Source organism: Entelurus aequoreus, linkage group LG14, assembly GCF_033978785.1.
Source record: "Entelurus aequoreus isolate RoL-2023_Sb linkage group LG14, RoL_Eaeq_v1.1, whole genome shotgun sequence".
NCBI lineage: Eukaryota > Metazoa > Chordata > Actinopteri > Syngnathiformes > Syngnathidae > Entelurus > Entelurus aequoreus.
The window spans coordinates 17,494,956-17,513,814 of record NC_084744.1 but is presented as its reverse complement, the minus strand read 5'-3'; the positions used below and the strand labels follow the sequence as shown (position 1 = coordinate 17,513,814).

Here is an 18,859-nt window from a genome sequence, read left to right as displayed (position 1 = left end):
TAAGATTTTTTGTTTCAAATAAAGCCAATAATGCTATTTTTTATGGTCCTTTTTATTTAGAAAATTATCAAAGTACTGAAAAGTATCAAAATAATTTTTTAGTATCGGTACCAAAATATTGGTATTAGGACAACACTACGACAATATTTTTATGATAAAGCAACAGTGCAATATTTGATACATTGGAAGAAAAATACTGTTATTGTATACATTTTCTTAAGGCTCGAGTGAGCCAACTTACACGGCAGCTTGCACTAAACAGGTATATTGCAACAAGAACATTACACAAATAAAGAGAAAAGAAAGCTCTATACCAGCTATTTGTTGATTTCAAAGAGTTTAAGTTTTCGATCCTTTCATTACATTTAGTCTGAAATAGTATATTACTGCGATACTAATGAATCATGCTTGGTACAAACCGCCTCTGAAAAGTACCGGTCCACCCCCTTTGTTTGCTTACTTATTAATAAAAGACAAGTTGTCTTGTATGTTCACTATTTTATTTAAGGACAAACTTTCAATAAGAAATGTATGTTTAATGTACCGTAAGATTTTTTGTTTCAAATAAAGCCAATAATGCAATTTTTTGTGGTCCCCTTTATTTAGAAAAGTATTGAAAAGTATCGAAATAATTTTGGTACCGGTACCAAAATATTGGTATCGGGACAACACTAGTCTTAAAAGAATCAGAGGTTCCCGGACAAGCCCCCAATTACGTCAGTTGTCTATTGGGAAAGGGACGTGTTACATAAATGTGGCCCAGGGGCCATTTGTGGCTCACAGGTTGTTTTTATGGGCTCCTACGGATTGTTCTCAAATATATCATAAAACATCATGAAGGACAATTAGGAGCAAACGTGGAAATAATCAAATGTTTGAATCAAATGTTTGAACAATACATACCATTAAAGCACTCTGAAAGCACAGGCCTTCTTCAAAAAGTAAAGAATCCTTGAAAAGAATCCTGAAACCAGACGGTGATCCGGATGACCCCTAAAATAGAAACTCTAGTTTCTTATCTAATTTTTGACATTTCCTAAAAGGTTCATCAAAATCCGCCTACAAGTGGATTTGTTTTTAGAGCGGAATTAAATAAACGAAGCGAACCCTCTTGTCAGTCTCTCCCTGTGAATGGAGGCGGGGCCACAAGCATACACACACAGAAGTTGCAGACTCGTAATGTAGTAGACCTGATCTGGATCACCCTCAAAATCTAATCACTTATCCTATTTCTGAAGTTTGCTGAAAGTTTAATCAAGATCCATCCATAACTTTGACTTATGTTACAAACTAAGAGACAGACAAACCCCAGTGAATACCTGGTGGAGGTAATAACATTTGTGGGGCGGCATAGTTCGGATGGTGGTAGAGTGGCCGTGCCAGCAACCAAGTTCGATTTTCGCTTCTGCCATCCTAGTCACTGCCTTTGTGTCCTTGGGCAAGACACTTTACCCACCTGCTCCTAGTGCCACCCACACTGGTTTAAATGTAACTTAGATATCGGGTTTCACTATGTAAAGCGCTTTGAGTCACTAGAAAAAAGTGCTATATAAATACATTTCACTTCACATTTATAGAAAGTAGGGTTGTAATGATGTAAAAATTTCACATCCCCGTTATTGTCAGCAAAAGTATCACGGTTTCATCCTGAATATGCTCTAGAAGTACCTATACACACTTAAATCCAAGTTGTATTTAAAAATCCAATACAACAAATAAATAGCCACCTCATTGGCAAAATAAATATGTTATACTATTATATTGTTCTGGCTACTTTAGAGACACATTATTTCTATTTACTGTGTTTAAATATGTTAATCACCTTCCGTTATTATTTGCAATAGTTTTAGTGTTTTTTTTTAATGATAAAGAAAAAAAACGTGTGTTGGGTGCACAACGTCTGGTTTATGTGACGTCACGCAAATTAGTTTCCTGTTGTCATATTGCTGTGAGTATCGATCGATGGATCTCTCTGTCTCAGAGAGCACAGCCTGTAGGTTTAATGTGCACAATTGATTATCTTAGTTGCTCAGACAGTAATGTTTATACAAGTTTATATTGGGGAATGTTTTTTTTAATTTTTTTATCAGAGAAAGATGTTGATGTCACTTGTTTTAATGTTGGCATTTAGGCTAGCTAGCGCAATATCTGTGAGTTTATCCATTGGTGTGCCGTCAGGGCCAGCAACGCCGTCTCTGCTAGCCTAACATAACCAGAAATCATGACCATAAATAAAGATAAAATTATTTTTTTATTTACTTTCCCTAAATATCTAAAAGTATTCATATTCTCGTCATATCATATTATGCTCTTTCCAGTGTTGTTGTTTTTAGGTTAGAGTTTGTATCCAATCAGAGTTCAGCTAGCTTATGTTGCCATGCTGTACCAAATCTGCCCGGGACCTTCAGAATCAACAATGCGGGCGTCTATGCACTGTAAGTGAACGGACACAAAGTTGATAGACAATTGCGATAGCCAATCAGATCACGAGTTGTTGTCAGTAAGGCCTTCTAGCTGGCCTTATGCTGTGATTGGATACTCACTTGGGAGTCCCAAGCGAGTATCCAATCACAAGTTGCGAAAACAGGAAGTGGCACCGGAGACGTACGAGCTATAGAAAGCCACAGAAAACTCACAAAGGAGAGCAAAATGTTGATTAGTTTGCAGATATATACTGTATATGCAAGGCCATTTTCAAGAAGGATACGTAAGAGATACTTGTGAGACGAGGTCGGCCGACACCGGAAGCTATCCCGGCGGTGATAAGGTTTGCCCGCCACTTTCACACGAATCAGGGGGAGCTCCACAAACCACGTTAAACCCAGATTCCAATCTAACAAAAGTCTTAACTCATTCTCCTTCTATGCCACATCAATATGGAATGCACTCCCAACAGGTGTAAAAGAAAGGGCATCTCTATCCTTCTTCAAAACCGCACTAAAAGAACACCTCCAGGCAACTACAACCCTAGACTAACACCCTCTCCCCACCACATCCCACCTCCCCGGATTGTAAAGATTGTAAATAATCAAATGTAAATAATCAAATGTATATACTTGTTCTTATGCTTTCTGAGATCACTATGTCCACTACTTGCTGTACATATCCTACCAAGTCAGACCTACACTGTTACAATGTCCATTTCTCAGACGATATAATTGTTGATGGCTAAAGTGCTGATATCACCAAACCTAACCCCCCCCGCCCCAACCCCGTCCACATGCCGTCCACATGCCACCCCCCGGATTGTAAATAATGTAAATAATTCAATGTATATACTCTGATGATTAACTTGTGTGATGACTGTATTATGCTGATAGTATATATTTATACCAAGAATTGATTAACGTGGACCCCGACAAGTTAAAAAACTTATTCGGGTGTTACCATTTAGTGGTCAATTGTACGGAATATGTACTGTACTGTGCAATCTACTAATAAAAGTCTCAATCAATCAATCAAACGGCTACGAGCGGTACCACTGGCTCATACGGCGTCAAACGGGTGCTACAAATTGTGAGTTCAAATATTTTATTTCTTAATTTTTTCATGTTTCATTTGTTTTATACAATTCTTTTAATTTTGAAAGTACCATGAAAGATATGTTTTAATTGCTGAAGCGGGCTCGTTGACTGTTAAATTAAATGTGCCGAAAAATTGACCGATTTGTACACTGTTGAGGGGATTTAATGGCCACCTTGTCGTCAGACCACACAAAGAATTCTCTCTTCTTCACAACAAGAGTGGTCATTTTCTATACCGTCGCAGATAGAAAGAATACACTTCCAGGTCAGAGGTGACTATATGACTGGCACATTTTTTTTTCTTTTCGCGCATGCGTACTAGGTCGCGTTGCGCCGGCGGGTGGAGGGAAGCGGGGGTCTTAAACGGTGGCATTGTTGTGTGTGGACACGAATAAGGCATACTTGCCAACCTTGAGACGTCCGAATTCGGGAGATGGGCGGGGGGGGGGGGGGGGGGGGGGGTGTGTGGTTGCGGGGGCGTGGTTGAGGTGCAGGCAGCATACCCCTTCCCCTTCGAGCTGTCCTGGATGAAATTAAATTCTTTTTTCCAATCATTTTGGAACTTGCAAGCGTATTTCTTCTTCTTACTCGTCGTCGCCATGTCTCTTGTTCGTTCTTCTGATTCGTCTCCTTCTTGTTGTGTGTGCAGTTGTGCACTGAGCTCCAAAAGCCGTAGATGTTATTGTAGCGTCCCGGAAGAGTTAGTGCTGCAAGGGGTTCTGGGTATTTGTTCTGTTGTGTTTATGTTGTGTTACGGTGCAAATGTTCTCCCGAAATGTGTTTGTCATTCTTGTTTGGTGTGGGTTCACAGTGTGGCGCATATTATTAACAGTGTTAAAGTTGTTTATACGGTCACCGTCAGTGTGACCTGTATGGCTGTTGACCAAGTATGACTTGCATTCACTTGTGTGTGTGTGTGTGTGTGTGTGTGTGTGTGTGTGTGTGTGTGTGTGTGTGTGTGTGTGTGTGTGTGTGTGCGTGTGTGCGTGCTTGAAATTAAGGTTATCGTTAAACCAGTTAAAAGATCATACAACGTGTCAGCATTTCTTGACATCTTCGAGTAAAGACAATTGTCAAACCCGTCCAACGCTACATTATTATGTGACTGGGCCGGCACGCTGTTTATATGGAGGAAAAGCGGACGCCTGGACAGCATGCGGCTGTTAAAGGGTGAAGGTTTCAGGTGAGAGAGGACGCTAAAGGCAGTGCCTTTAAGGCCCGCCCCCAATATTGTTGTCCGGGTGGAAATCGGGAGAAATTCGGCAGAATGGTTGCCCCGGGAGATTTTCGGGAAGGGCACTGAAATTCGGGAGTCTCCCGGGAAAATCGGGAGGGTTGGCAAGTAGGGTTGGGTATCGTTTGAATTGGAACGATTCCGATTCCGATTCTTTGTTTCGATTCCGATTCCTGACGATTCTCGATTCCGATTCTTTTAAGAGGCAGGGTCAAAAAAAAGTTTAGGATATTTTAAATGAGCTAGCTAACCTACAGTCTTTCTGAATGAAATAGTCTGACATTCTCCATCAATTTTAATTCTATTAACTTTTTATGAACTTTACTATAAATTCCTCACAGGGCTGTTTTCAACTGGAATATAAATATCAAATCTATGAACTTGAATATAAATATTATAAATTATGAATACATTTTCCCAGGGGTACACTTTCCTCAAGAGAGCTTTATTTTTGAAAACCTCATGAAAACACATTTACACATAAGTGTATGATGCTGCAGGAAACCTCATGAAAACACCTTTACACATAAGTGTATGATGCTGCAGGAAACCTCATGAAAACACATTTACACATAAGTGTATGATGCTGCAGGAAACCTCATGAAAACACATTTACACACACAAGTGTATGATGCTGCAGGTACTTAAAAATGTTACCGTGCTCCCGCTGATGGGCTAACCTGGTGCAGAAAAGCAAATAAACAATAAGAAACAACTTGCAAAACCCAGTCCAGATTAGCAACAGGTACAGTATAAAATCAGAGACAGTTCTTGTTTAGGAAAATGACCATATCCGCCTTCTCAGACAGGATGCGTGAGCGTTCTGGACAGATAGGTGTCTCCTGCTGTGGAAAATACACGTTCACTGGGTGTGGAAGAAGCTTGAACGCATAAATAGGAGAAAGCGAGATATGACAGCAAAGGATAAGTCTTTTGTTGGTTCCACCGGACCACCACCATGCAGCAGGGTCGTCAGACATAAGTATCGGTGGAACGTCCTGGTACATCTGCAGCTCTCTCTCCACTCGTTTCTTGATGGACATGGAGCTCTGTTATTTTGCGCTTATTTCATTTTTTTTGTAAAGTAAAGCCACACTTTCGACCGCCGACGCCCGCTATCCATGCTTGAGCTTGACTGACTCGCTCGGCTATGCTAACACTTCAGGCGGTGGGCGCTTCTTCGTTGGTGTTCAGCGGCTTCTTCTTCCGGTTCGGCGGACATATTTTTTTCCGGTCGGCGGACTGGGTATCGAAAATAGGAATCGAAATTTAAACTTTTGAACGATTCCGGGAGAATCGGAAAGTTAGTCCCGGTTCCAATCGATACTCGATACCCAACCCTATTGGCAAGTATGGGATAAGGTTAGGTGTGATTTACCCTGGATAACCTTATCTGGCTTAGTGTAAACGGGGCCTAAGTAGGACATCACTGAAGGCCTAGATGAGAAACGCACGGTTTATCAAAGTGTTATCAATCAGTTTTACAATAATTTTAATTTAAAATGGTAGTTTTAGCCTTGGGAAGTTTTACTGCGGTGTATCATTTTGCCGTTGAATGATACATATCTTGGCACATCCTGACCTTAATTAACATCCTTCAGATTTCCTGTTTGCAGCCCTTGGTGGAACAAGTGTGGACACTCCTGCTTTATATTGATAGAAATGCAAATTGCTGTATCTTATTGCATTATAAGAAAGAAAAGTGGAGCATGAAATGCAGATGTCATAATGATTACATTTAGTTAGCCTATCAGCCTTCCTTGGCCTATGGTAGTGTTTTTCCGCCACTCCCATGATTAGCGCAGTCTTAATGACAGCCCGCGCGTTAGTGGTGAGAAATGATATTCCTGCTTTCTAATTGCTGGCAGGACTAAGACATGAATGAACACTTTTCCTTTGGGTGGCGCTCCCGACAGCGGTTACGTCATGATGCCTGGAGTAAGCATGTTGGCCATTGAAAAATGAACGCCGTGTGATTGTTGGAGCGGGCCTGTCTCGAAAGTTATCTTTGGAAGCTGCAAAACTCAAAGAAAAGTGCATTTGATACCCTCCCACATCTTGCAGGAAGGAGCGAGGCGGCGAGCAGATGTGCGTCGGTGCGTATGTGCGAGTGCGGTCTGTGTGTCTGCACCAGGACTTGGGTGACTCTGTGGGAAGATGAGCTAAGACGGCGGGGAGGGAGGAATGCTGCGGTCGCCTTGGCGCACATCGCGGTGCAGGATATGTGACACGTCGCACGCACAAACACACAGCCGCTGCGCCGCAAGAGTTGTGAAACCGCAGTGCAACGACCCCCAGCTGTACACATGTAGAATGTTGTTATCAGAAGGACAAAACTAAAGCACTGACTCCTTTCTTCATCGTCCAGGATTTCACACGTTCTTCCAATCACTTTTATGAGGAGTTATAATTAAACCAAATGCTCTAACTCTTGATCAAGTTGCTCCCCAACAAGCTTTGCGGTAGCCTTGAGCGTGCCTCTTACACCAGGGGTCCAATACAACCTTCTCCAGTGATTGACAACTTAGGCCCCTTGTACATAAAGGTTATCCAACAATGTAACAAAGAACATTTTACATCAATCATTCCTGGGATCTAGATATCTGGTCAGGACAGTCACTCTTTTGCCCTCACCTTCATTGTCCATTCGTTTTTGGTGACTTTATATACTCTGGACCTAGACGTTGAGTTCACGACATACATGGCGGACAATAACTGATACAGTCTGCTTTGCCAGTCAAAAAGCATTCTATGTTCTCCGTAGTCTTTACTCGACAGCCAGGTAATACAAAGCACACGCTACCTTTTTTATCACATCCACGGGAGCCCGCATTCTCGTTGTCTCCCCTTTGACAAATGGACAAAGTTTTTCGGTAAGTAGAATCGCAGCTGACCCGGACATTCGAAAGTTCTCTTACCGTCTGAGATGTGTTGTATCCGAAATAGCTGCTATCACGCGTTTCCTTCACTTAAAGGCCTCCTGAAATGAAATGTTTTTATTTAAACGGGGATAGCAGATCCATTCTATGTGTCATACTTGATCATTTCGCGATATTGCCATATTTTTGCTGAAAGGATTTAGTAAAGAACAACGACGATAAAGTTCGCAACTTTTGGTCGCTGATTAAAAAAAGCCTTGCCTATACCGGAAGTAGCGTGACGTCACAGGAGGAAGGACTCCTCACATTTTCCCATTGTTTACAAGGCAGCGAGAGAGATTCGGACCGAGAAAGCAACGATTACCCCATTAATTTGAGCGAGGATGAAAGATTTGTGGATGAGGAAAGTGAGAGTGAAGGACTACAGTGCAGTGCAGGACGTATCTTTTTTTGCTCTGACCGTAACTTAGGTACAAGGGTTAATTGGATTCCACACTTTCTCCTTTTTCTATTGTGGATCACGGATTTGTATTTTAAACCACCTCGGATACTATATCCTCTCGAAAATGAGAGTCGAGAACGCGAAATGGACATTCACAGTTACTTTTATATCCATGACAATACATCAGCGAAGCTCTTTAGCTACGGAGCTAACGTGATAGCATCGTGCTTAAATGCAGATAGAAACAAAATAAATAAACCCCTGACTGGAAGGATAGACAGAATATCAACAATACTATTAAACCATGGACATGTAAATACACGGTTAATAATTTCCAGCTTGGCGAAACTTAACAATGCTGTTGCTAACGACGCCATTGAAGCTAACTTAGCTACGGGACGGCGGCGGGCGTTGTAGCTTTCGACGACACCCCGGCTGCCATCAGAGTCGGCAAGAAACATATATTTCCCCAAAGTTACGTACGTGACATGCACATAGCGACACGCACGTACGGGCAAGCGATCAAATGTTTGGAAGCCAAAGCTGTACTCACGGTAGCGTGTCTGCTATCCATCTCAAAGTCCTCCTGGTTGTGTTGCTGTAGTCCGCCGCTAATACACCGATCCCACCTACAGCTTTCTTCTTTGCAGTCTCCATTGTTCATTAAACAAATTGCAAAAGATTCACCAACACAGATGTCCAGAATACTGTGGAATTTTGGGATGAAAACAGAGCTTTTTGTATTGGATTCAATGGGTCCGAATACTTCCGTACCAACCATTGACGTCACGCGCATACGTCATCATACATAGACGTTTTCAACCGGAAGTGTGGCAGGAAATTTAAAATTGCACTTTATAAGTTAACCCGGCTGTATTGGCATGTGTTGCAATGTTAAGATTTCATCATTGATATATAATCTATCAGACTGCGTGGTCGGTAGTAGTGGGTTTCAGTAGGCCTTTAAGGTATTCATGTGTGATTTCCAGAAGCGCCTGTACATGTAGAAGAATGAGAAACACGGGCATGTCTGGATGACTCGCCTTCATCTTTCCAGTGGTTAGCTCTGTTTGTTATGAAGCTGGCTGTTGCGCGTTCTTTCTGACGTCACTTCCTGTGTGGGGAGAGATCTTTCTGACTTCACTTCCTCTCCGAACTCAGTTTGTAAACGATCAGTGAGTCCATACAAAGCTAAGAGCCGGAGATTCAAGAAATACAAGGCACACTTACCTGTGTAAAAAATTGTCCGAAGAGGGTGACCTTAAACAATGGTTTAGTGTGGCTGAAACGGGCCTTAGGCTAAATAATTATTCGTTTAAGGGGTTATCCGGCTTAGTGTAGACATAGCCTTATTGACGACGTACTCTAATCCCTATCTCATTATCCCTGAAACCAATGCTTCCATATTCTGTGCCTCAACTGTAGTCAGTCTTGGATGACTCTGCATGTAATAAACACCAAGTTTACCGTGCGTAGCCTGGCAGGCTTCATCGCAAAGACTGACTGTAAAGTGCGGTGATGCGAGTGAACTTCCATGTCTGCAACAGTGTGGATCAGCGCAAAGACATGTCACAATGTGTCACAGTAGAGAGAAGAGGCTGTTGACCCAGTGAGATCACGTCTCATTCTCAAATACCCACGGTGCATTTTTATGTGTTTCTAAGTGTGTTTTGCACAAATGAATAAAACGCGACGTTAACTTCCAAACCGCTATCGTCTTCCTTTGCTCCGCACCGTTAGGAGCCCCCCTGAAGCCCAGGAAAGAGCTGGCGTTTGCCGAGCTTCCCTCCGGCCAGTTGGAGATCCGCTGGTCCTCCAAGTTCAACATCTCGGTGGAGCCCGTTCTCTATGTGGTGCAGCGACGCTGGAACTTTGGCATCCACCCCAGCGAGGATGACGCAACGGAGTGGCAGACAGTCGCACAGGTGGGAACATTAAACATGAAAAGTATGACGAGGATTTGCTTGGATGCCAGCAGGTTTTGGGATTTGTTTCCTATTTAGTATGTCAAACAGTCCTAATTTGAAACAGGACCAAATGCAAATCGTGTGCATATTTTTTTGAATTAGGACATTAGTAAATCAGAGGCTACTCAAATGGTGAGATAACTCCTGGAAATGACTGTCTTAGAAGGGCTTTGTGTGTCTAAGTTAAAGGAAACGGCAGGCTGTTTTTTTTTAAATAGATTTATTACAATCTTTGGCAAGCTAGGTAATGTTTGCTGTGGTCTGGAACAACATGGCACACAAACAAATATCTGAAATGCAGCCAATATTACATACAGATAATGTGTCATGAGACATGCAAAAACTAAATTGTATACAAAGAGGATGAAAGTAAAGGAAATTAAATGAGCTCAAATATACCTACAAATGAGGCATAATTTAAAGATTAAAGATTAAAGTACCAATGATTGTCACACACACACTAGATGTGGTGAAATTTGTCCTCTGCATTTGACCCATCCCCTTGGGGAGCAGTGGGCAGCAGTGGCGCCGCGCCCGGGAATCATTTTGGTGATTTAACCCCCAACTCCAACCCTTTAATGCTGAGTGCCAATAATGATTCAATATGTACATACAGCTAGCCTAAATAGCCTGATTAGCACTCCAACAAGTCAATAACAGCAACAAAGCGCACCTTTGTGCATTCACCCACAGCATGAAACGTTTGGTGGACAAAATGAGACAAAGAAGGAGTGAAAGATTTTACATGTAAACAAACTGTTGCGTCACAGACCACACTATGGTGCATTCAAGAACCACCAAAATTAGTAGGACAAAACAATGTTCACCAAAGCATACACACAAACATATTAAACAGTGGGCTTTCTAACAATTGCGAAGGTTTATGTCATGTTTGTCCTCAAACAAAAACCATACTAAAACAAAAAATGGTAACACTTTAATATGGGGAACATATTCACCATTAATTAGTAGCTTATTAAAGTAACACATACTTAATTTAGAGTTATTTGGACACTAGGGGAACATATAAGGGTTATTGATAGGGTTACTAATAATTCTGAGGTTATTGAGGGAAGACTCTTAGTTGGCTTACTGGTTGTATAATAAGGCCATGCAGAATAAGGCATTCATAAGTACTTAATAATGAACAATTAAGAGCCATGTTGATAAGCAACTAATTAATGGGGAATATGTTTCCCATACTAAAGTAATAGCCAAAACATTTTTTTCCCCCCCATCTTTTTCCATTTTCTATCCTTTTTTAAAAATGCTCCAGGGAGCCACTAGGGCCATGCGGCTCGAGAGTCTATTCTCTGAGCAACAGGAAGCCATTGCAATGACCTAAGCATTGGACTAATGTGGTTCTAGTCAGGACTCGAGCAGCAGCATTCTGCATGTACTGCGAGTTGCTGACCCCCGGTATAGCAGAATGTCATAGCTGCAAAGGGGAATCAATTGCATATTTTCATGTTGTGCAGGAGTCTTAGCCAGGTGTCCCAATACTAACGTCCGTAAAGTATGTACCAAAGCGTGCCACATGCTGCAGCTGTGAAAGTGCTACGCTGCGCTGACAGACGGTTCCACCCAGTTGCTCATTCCTCAAAGTCATGGCGTCTTTTTCAAGTTGTTGTTTTTTTTTCTGGTGAAGAGAAACGCGGGAATGACTGATGTGGCAGCAAACTCACACGAGGCCCTGACCCTGCGCGAACCCTGACCCCTGCGGTTTTGCTCTCTCCCCATCTGTGCCTTAGACTGCCGAAGAACGCGTCCAACTGGCGGACATCAGAGCCAGCAGATGGTACCAGTTCAGAGTGGCGGCCATCAACGTGCACGGGACCCGCGGCTTCACCGCACCCAGCAAACACTTCCGCTCCACTAGAGGTGTGTATGTCCATATGCATGCATTTGTGTTTATATGTGTGTGTGTGTGTGTGTGTGTGGCCTTACAGACTGCAGTGTCAGTTCCTGTTTGACACCCGCTGACCTCCATTTGTTGTGGTTAAGACCCCGGAGCAGGTGGAGCTTACTAACTCTCTCGTGTTGATGGGATTTTATAAACGGCAAGAAAGAGTTGAATGTTTGCATGAGCAATGATTGAAGTTTTTAAACTTCATTTTTACTGTATGGTAACTTAACACAAAGGAATTTTTACACCAACAACTGGGTTGCACAGACAACATTTCAAAGTGCATGAAGAGGTAGATAAAGCTTCTGGATGCTGACCATTCACGACATTTCAAATGCTATTATACCGTGGAACCTCGACTTACGGACCCCTCGTTGTACAAACGTTTTGATTTACCAAGCACAGGCCAAATAAAAATATGCTTTGCCGTACACACGTTTCATTTACCTATTGTGGGTGGGCTGATCAATCTCCAGTGCTGTCGTTAGCTTCTGTTTTAATTGATACTTTGTGATAATTGATGTCGTTTTGGACAAGGATGTGGGGTTTGAAACATTCAGGAAGTACCCACAGTGCTGGTGACACCGGCCTTCTATTTACCAATTAAGTTCGTAAACTGAAGTTCCACTGTACTGTCTCATGAAGTTAATAAAAAAGGACATCAGGAGGTCGCCTACAGCCACACATACGTGCCAATTATTTTTGACCCGGCGCTAATTTGGCAATTATTTGGTTTTGCATACAAAACCCAAAACCAGTGAAGTTGGCACGTTGTGTAAATGGTAAATAAAAACAGAATACAATGATTTGCAAATCCTTTTCAACCTATATTCAATTGAATAGACTGCAAAGACAAGATTTTTAATGTTGGAACTGAGAAAAAAAATTTTTTTGGTGCAAATATTAGCTCATTTGGAATTTGATGCCTGCAACCTGTTTCAAAAAAGCTGGCACAAGTGGCAAAAAAGACTGAGAAAGTTGAGGAATGCTCATCAAACACTGGTACATCTGGAACATCCCACAGGTGAACAGGCTACTTGGGAACAGGTGGGTGCCATGATTGGGTCTAAAAGCAGCTTCCATGAAATGCTCAGTCATTCACAAACAAGGATGGGCGAGGGTCACCACTTTGTCAACAAATGCGTGAGCAAATTGTCGTACAGTTTAAGAACACCATTTCTCAACCAGCTATTGCAAGGAATTTAGGATTTCACCATCTATGGTCCGTAATATCATCAAAAGGTTCAGAGAATTTGGAGAAATCACTGCACGTAAACGGCAAGGCCTTGACCTTCGATCCCTCAGGCGGCATTGCATCAAAAAGCGACATCAGTGGGTAAAGGATATCACCACATGGGCTCAGAAACACTTCAGAAAACCACTGTCAGTAACTACAGTTGGTCGCTACATCTGTAAGTGCAAGTTAAAACTCTACTCTGCAAAGCCAAAGCCATTTATCAACAACACCCAGAAACGCCGCTGGCTTGGCTGGGCCCGAGCTCATCTAAGATGGACTGATGCAAAGTGGAAAAGTGTTCTGTGGTCTGACGAGTCCACATTCCAATTTTTTTTTGTAAACTGTGGACGTCGTGTCCTCCGGACCAAAGAGGAAAAGAACCATCCGGACTGTTATAGGCTTAAAGTTCAAAAGCCAGCATCTGTGATGGTTTGGGGGTGTATTAGTGCCCAAGGTATGGGTAACTTACACACCTGTGAAGGCTTCATTAATGCTGAAAGGTACATACAGGTTTTGGAGCAACATATGTTGCCATCCAAGAAACTTCTTTTTCATGGATGCCCCTGCTTATTTCAGCAAGACAATGCCAAGCCACGTGTTACAACAGTGTGGCTTCGTAGTAAAAGACTGCAGGTACTAGACTGGCCTGTCTGTAGTCCAGACCTGTCTCCCATTGAAAATGTGTGGCGTATTATGAAGCCTAAAATACCACAACGGAGACCCCACATTGTTGAACAACATAAGCTGTACATCAAGCAAGAATGGGAAATAATTCCACCTGAAAAGCTTCAAAACTTGGTCTCCTCAGTTCCCAAACGTTTACTGAGTGTTGTTAAAAGGAAAGGCCATGTAACACAGTGGTAAAAATGCCCCTGTGCCAACTTTTTTACAATGTGTTGCTGCCATTAAATTCTAAGTTAATGATTATTTAAAAACAAAAAATATGTTTCTCAGTTCGAACATTAAATATATTGTCTTTGCAGTCTATTCAATTGAATATAAGTTGAAAAGGATTTGCTAATCATTGTATTCTGTTTTTATTTACGATTTACACAACGTGCCAACTTCAGTGGTTTTGGGTTTTGTATGATTGTTTAGGTGTATCTTATGTTGTGGCCAGTAGATTTACAGCAAATGGTTCTTAACTTTGTTAGTTTGAAAATGTCCCAATGAGTCGAACAAAGAATCAAATTTGTAGCCTAGATAAGTTGAATCAAAGCAATTTGTGTTGCACAGATCCTTTCATTTCTGTGCAACCAAAATATTCAATTATGTCTTTACATGAGGGGTTTCCCCACCCCTCCTCTTTAGAGTCAAACCTAGATGTAATGTGTGATATTACAGCTTTCAAATGAATGTAAGTGTTGTGCTTGCCTGCAGAGACGCTGACGTCAACCTTTCTGGTGCTGTAGATCTTTGCTGCAGATTGTATAGCTCCCTTGTTGAATGACACTAAATAAGTTTGTTTGACATGTTGGCAGGGCTCTACACCATTTTAGATGTAGATATTTTCTGTAGATTAGTGTCCGCACTTTGTGGCCCCGCTACATGCTAGGTTGAATGGCTTTCTCTTTACGTAACCTGTTTGGAAGATTTACTTAGCGATGTTTCCTTTCACACAGACCTGCAAAAAAGCTGCAGATACACTATATTGCCAAAAGTATTTGACCACCTGCCTTGACTCACATATGAACTTGAAGTGCCATCCCATACCTAACCCATAGGGTTCAATATGATGTCGGTCCACCTTTTCCAGCTATTACAGCTTCAACCAAGCCCAACTCCTGAAAAACAACCCCACACCATAATTCTTCCTCCACCAAATTTGACACTCGTCACAATGCATTGACTCGTCCATCAGATTGCCAGATGTAAAAGTGTGATTCATCACTCCAGAGAAGGCGTCTCCACTGCTCTAGAGTCCAGTGGCGACGTGCTTTACACCACTGCATCCGACGCTTTGCATTGGTCTTGGTGACGTATGGCTTGGATTCAGCTGCTCGGCCATGGAAACCCATTCCATGAAGCTCTCTGCGTACTGTACGTGGGCTAATTGGAAGGTCACATGAAGTTTGGAGCTCTGTAGCAACTGATTGTGCAAAAAGTCAGCAACCTCTTTGCAGTATGCGCTTCAGCATTCGCTGACCCCTCTCTGTCAGTTTACGTGGCCTACCACTTTGTGGCTGAGTTGCTGTTGTTCCCAAACTCTTCCATTTTCTTATAATAAAGCCGGCAGTTGACTTTGGAATATTTAGGAGCGAGGAAAATTCACGACTGGATTTGTTGCACAGGTGGCATCCTATGACAGTTCCACGCTGGAAATCACTGAGCTCCTGAAAGCGGCCCATTCTTTCACAAATGTTTGTAAAAACAGTCTCCATGCCTAAGTGCTTGGTTTTATACACCTGTGGCCGGGCCAAGTGATTAGGACACCTGATTCTGATCATTTGGATGGGTGGCCAAATACTTTTGGCAATATAGTGTATGTCTGTAATATGCATTCCAGGCCAGTAGTTGACGATGTAACCTAGTAAAGAATGACAATAGACTTGTAACTGCTTGCTTTTAGGGACAAAACAGTCTTTTTGATACAGGGGTTACCTGTAGTTGGGTTGAAGTCGAGTCAAAGTATTTACTTCAGAATCATGATCAAGGGTGATGGGTCAAATGCAGAGAATAATTTCGCAACACCTAGTGTGTATGTGACAATCATTGGTACTTTAACTTTAGATATGGGCCTGTGGTCCCGGGCTTTGAGTTTGAGAGTCCCGTTTTAATATATTTTGCCGGCGTAGGTCTATGATATGTTTAATGCCAACTTTGGTAAGTAATGAAACTCTACAGCAGAGGTGGGAATATTTGGGCACCCTTACTATTCGATTCGATTACAATTACTGGGGTGACGATTTCATTCAGAATTGATTCTCGATTCAACACGATTCTCGTAATATATTATTTAGTGAATTCTTTATAATAAGACAGGTTAAAGGTTAACAATTCTCCTCTTGGCTGCTATTATACGACTTGCCAATCCCAGCTTTACAATACTTAGCCTAGGAATTTACAAAGCAATTGAGAAGACATACACATACACTACTTAGCAACATAATGTAATACAAATAATAATACCCGTAATATTAAAAAGTAGTGGTTTAATGTTTTGAATCCAAAAATGTATTTTTAAAAAAAATTGCACACATCAATTATCAAAAATGATTAATTGATTTAGCTTTGAAATTAATACACATTTTCTAAGAACTCCTACGTAGCAGTGGATGTGTCAGTTGAAGAAGTGTTCAACTGTACGCTACAAAAACATTACTGTTTTGAGTGTGATGTACTTGCACATTCCTAGACTGAACACTTTACTGGCATACCCATATCCACTGTTTTTATTACTTTTTCAGCATTTGGATTGGCAACTTTTTAACTTTCAAAGGCTTTTGGAACAGTTTTCAAATGTTCGTATTTTTAACTACAAAAACACTGTTGTCATGTAAACAAACGTCCAAGAACAGGAACATTTTTATCAGTTAGTCCAATAAGTGATTCAAATTTGGTCAATTGGGTGGATTCAATTGTTGTCTCTAAATACCTGAAGCAAAATGGTGTGCACTACTTGGCTGCACAGAGGCGCTGTTGATTCAACATTAAACTAGTTTGTGTGACGTATATGACACAAGCTGTGGGAATATATGACACAAGCTATGGCAAGTTGAGCTACATCCAAACAGAACTCCACCGTGGAATAATTTCTCCAAGCAGTGTTTCTTAAAAAAAAGAATGATCCCATAATCAATCAAGGAAATAGTTCCTGTAAATACCTAAACCAGGGGTCGGCAACCCAAAACGTTGAAAGAACCATATTAGACCAAAAATACAAAAAACAAATCTGTCTGGAGCGGCAAAAAATGAAAAGCTATATATAAGTCTTATAATGAAGGCAACACATGACGTAAGTGTCTATTTTAGCTATAATAGCCTACTATCAAAATGACTATGTGTCGCAGGCTGAAGAAAATCTTCGTTGACAGAAATTTTTAAATTTTATATTTATTCTACACATTCTTACAACAATAGAAACCATTAGTAAATCAGAGGCTATTCAGAAGGTGAGCTAACTCCTGGAAATTACTGGCTTTTAATGGTCAAAGGTATAGATGTGTGTGTCCAAGTTAAAGGAAACGGCAGGCTGTCTTCTTTTAATAGATTTATTACAATCTTTGGCAAGCTAGGTAATGTTCGCTGTGGTCTGGAACAACATGGCACACAAACAACTATCTGAAATGCAGCCAATATTACATACAGATAATGTGCCATGAGACATGTAAATATAAATTAAATACACAGAGGACATAAGTAGAGGAAATTAAATGAGCTCAAATATACCTACAAATGAGGCATCATGATGCAATATGTACATACAGCTAGCCTAAATAGCATGTTAGCATTGATTAGCTTGCAGCCATGCACTGACCAAATATGCCTGATTAGCACTCCACACAAGTCAAAGTTCACCTTTGTGCATTCACCCACAGTATAAAAGGTTTGGTGGACAAAATGAGACAAAGAAGGAGTGGAATATTTTACATGTAAACACACTGTTGGGGCGGTATAGCTCGGTTGGTAGAGTGGCCGTGCCAGCAACTTGAGGGTTGCAGGTTCAATTCCCGCTTCCGCCATCCTAGTCACTGCCGGTGTGTCCTTGGGCAAGACACTTTACCCACCTGCTCCCAGTGCCACCCACACTGGTTTAAATGTAACTTAGATATTGGGTTTCACAATGTAAAGCGCTTTGAGTCACTTGAGAAAAAGCGCTATATAAATGTAATTCACTTCACTTCACTTCACTTCACTGTTGCGTCACAGTCCACACACACTATGGTGAGTTCAAGAACCGCTGAAATTAGGACAAAACGATGTTCACCAACTACTCTCATCAGTGGAGCATACACACAAACATATTAAACAGTGGGCTTTCTAACAATTGGGAAGGTTTGTGTCATGTTTGTCCTCAAACAAAAAACACACCAAAACAGAAAAAATATTTTCCCCCCATCTTTTTCTATTTTCAATCCTTTTTTAAAAATGTTCCAGAGCCGCATGCGGCTCGAGAGTCGCGGGTTGCTTACCCCCCGGCCTAAACAGTACCTGCACCAATACTAATATCTAAATGTCTTCTCCTAACTCAGGCTCTTGACTAAACCCTGTTCCATCGACAAAAAACTCCATGTGTGTAGTCAGTGTGTGCGTGTGCTGACCCTCACTGTCAATCCTTCATCATGCTTTTGCTCCCCAGAGTGTTTCTGGATGTCTGTCTGACAGAGCGCGGCACCAGGTGGGAGAAGGATCCCGCTTCAGGGATTGAAAGTGATCCCCCAATCAGGCCAATCAGTGCCAGAACATTGATAGATTGATGGGGGCTGTCATGGATTTGATGAGTTCCTGGACATTCGGTCACAAGCATCGTTATTTACATAGCGTGGTTGTATCATCTGATTGCAATTTTGCCCTGCTACACTTGGTTAGGGCAATTTGTAAAGAGGGGAAGGCTTATTTGTCTTGCGCCGCCCAACGTCAGCTGGTATGCAGAACCCAAATGTCCGCCCATGTGTGTTTTTGGACGGGGTTAAATATGTTGCAGGTGGGAGAGAATCAGAATCAGGCCTG

General features: G+C 41.6%; 1 protein-coding gene across 1 annotated transcript in view; it reads left to right on the top strand.

The window, feature by feature from the left end:
• LOC133664470 (anosmin-1) overlaps positions 1-18,859 on the top strand; it is a 170,079-nt gene that overhangs the window by 121,603 nt on the left and 29,617 nt on the right. Inside the window, exons 5-6 of the mRNA XM_062069114.1 lie at positions 9,820-10,004; positions 11,798-11,927. Of these exons, the coding sequence (XP_061925098.1) occupies positions 9,820-10,004; positions 11,798-11,927 (315 nt within the window). The remainder of the gene's footprint in view (positions 1-9,819; positions 10,005-11,797; positions 11,928-18,859) is intronic.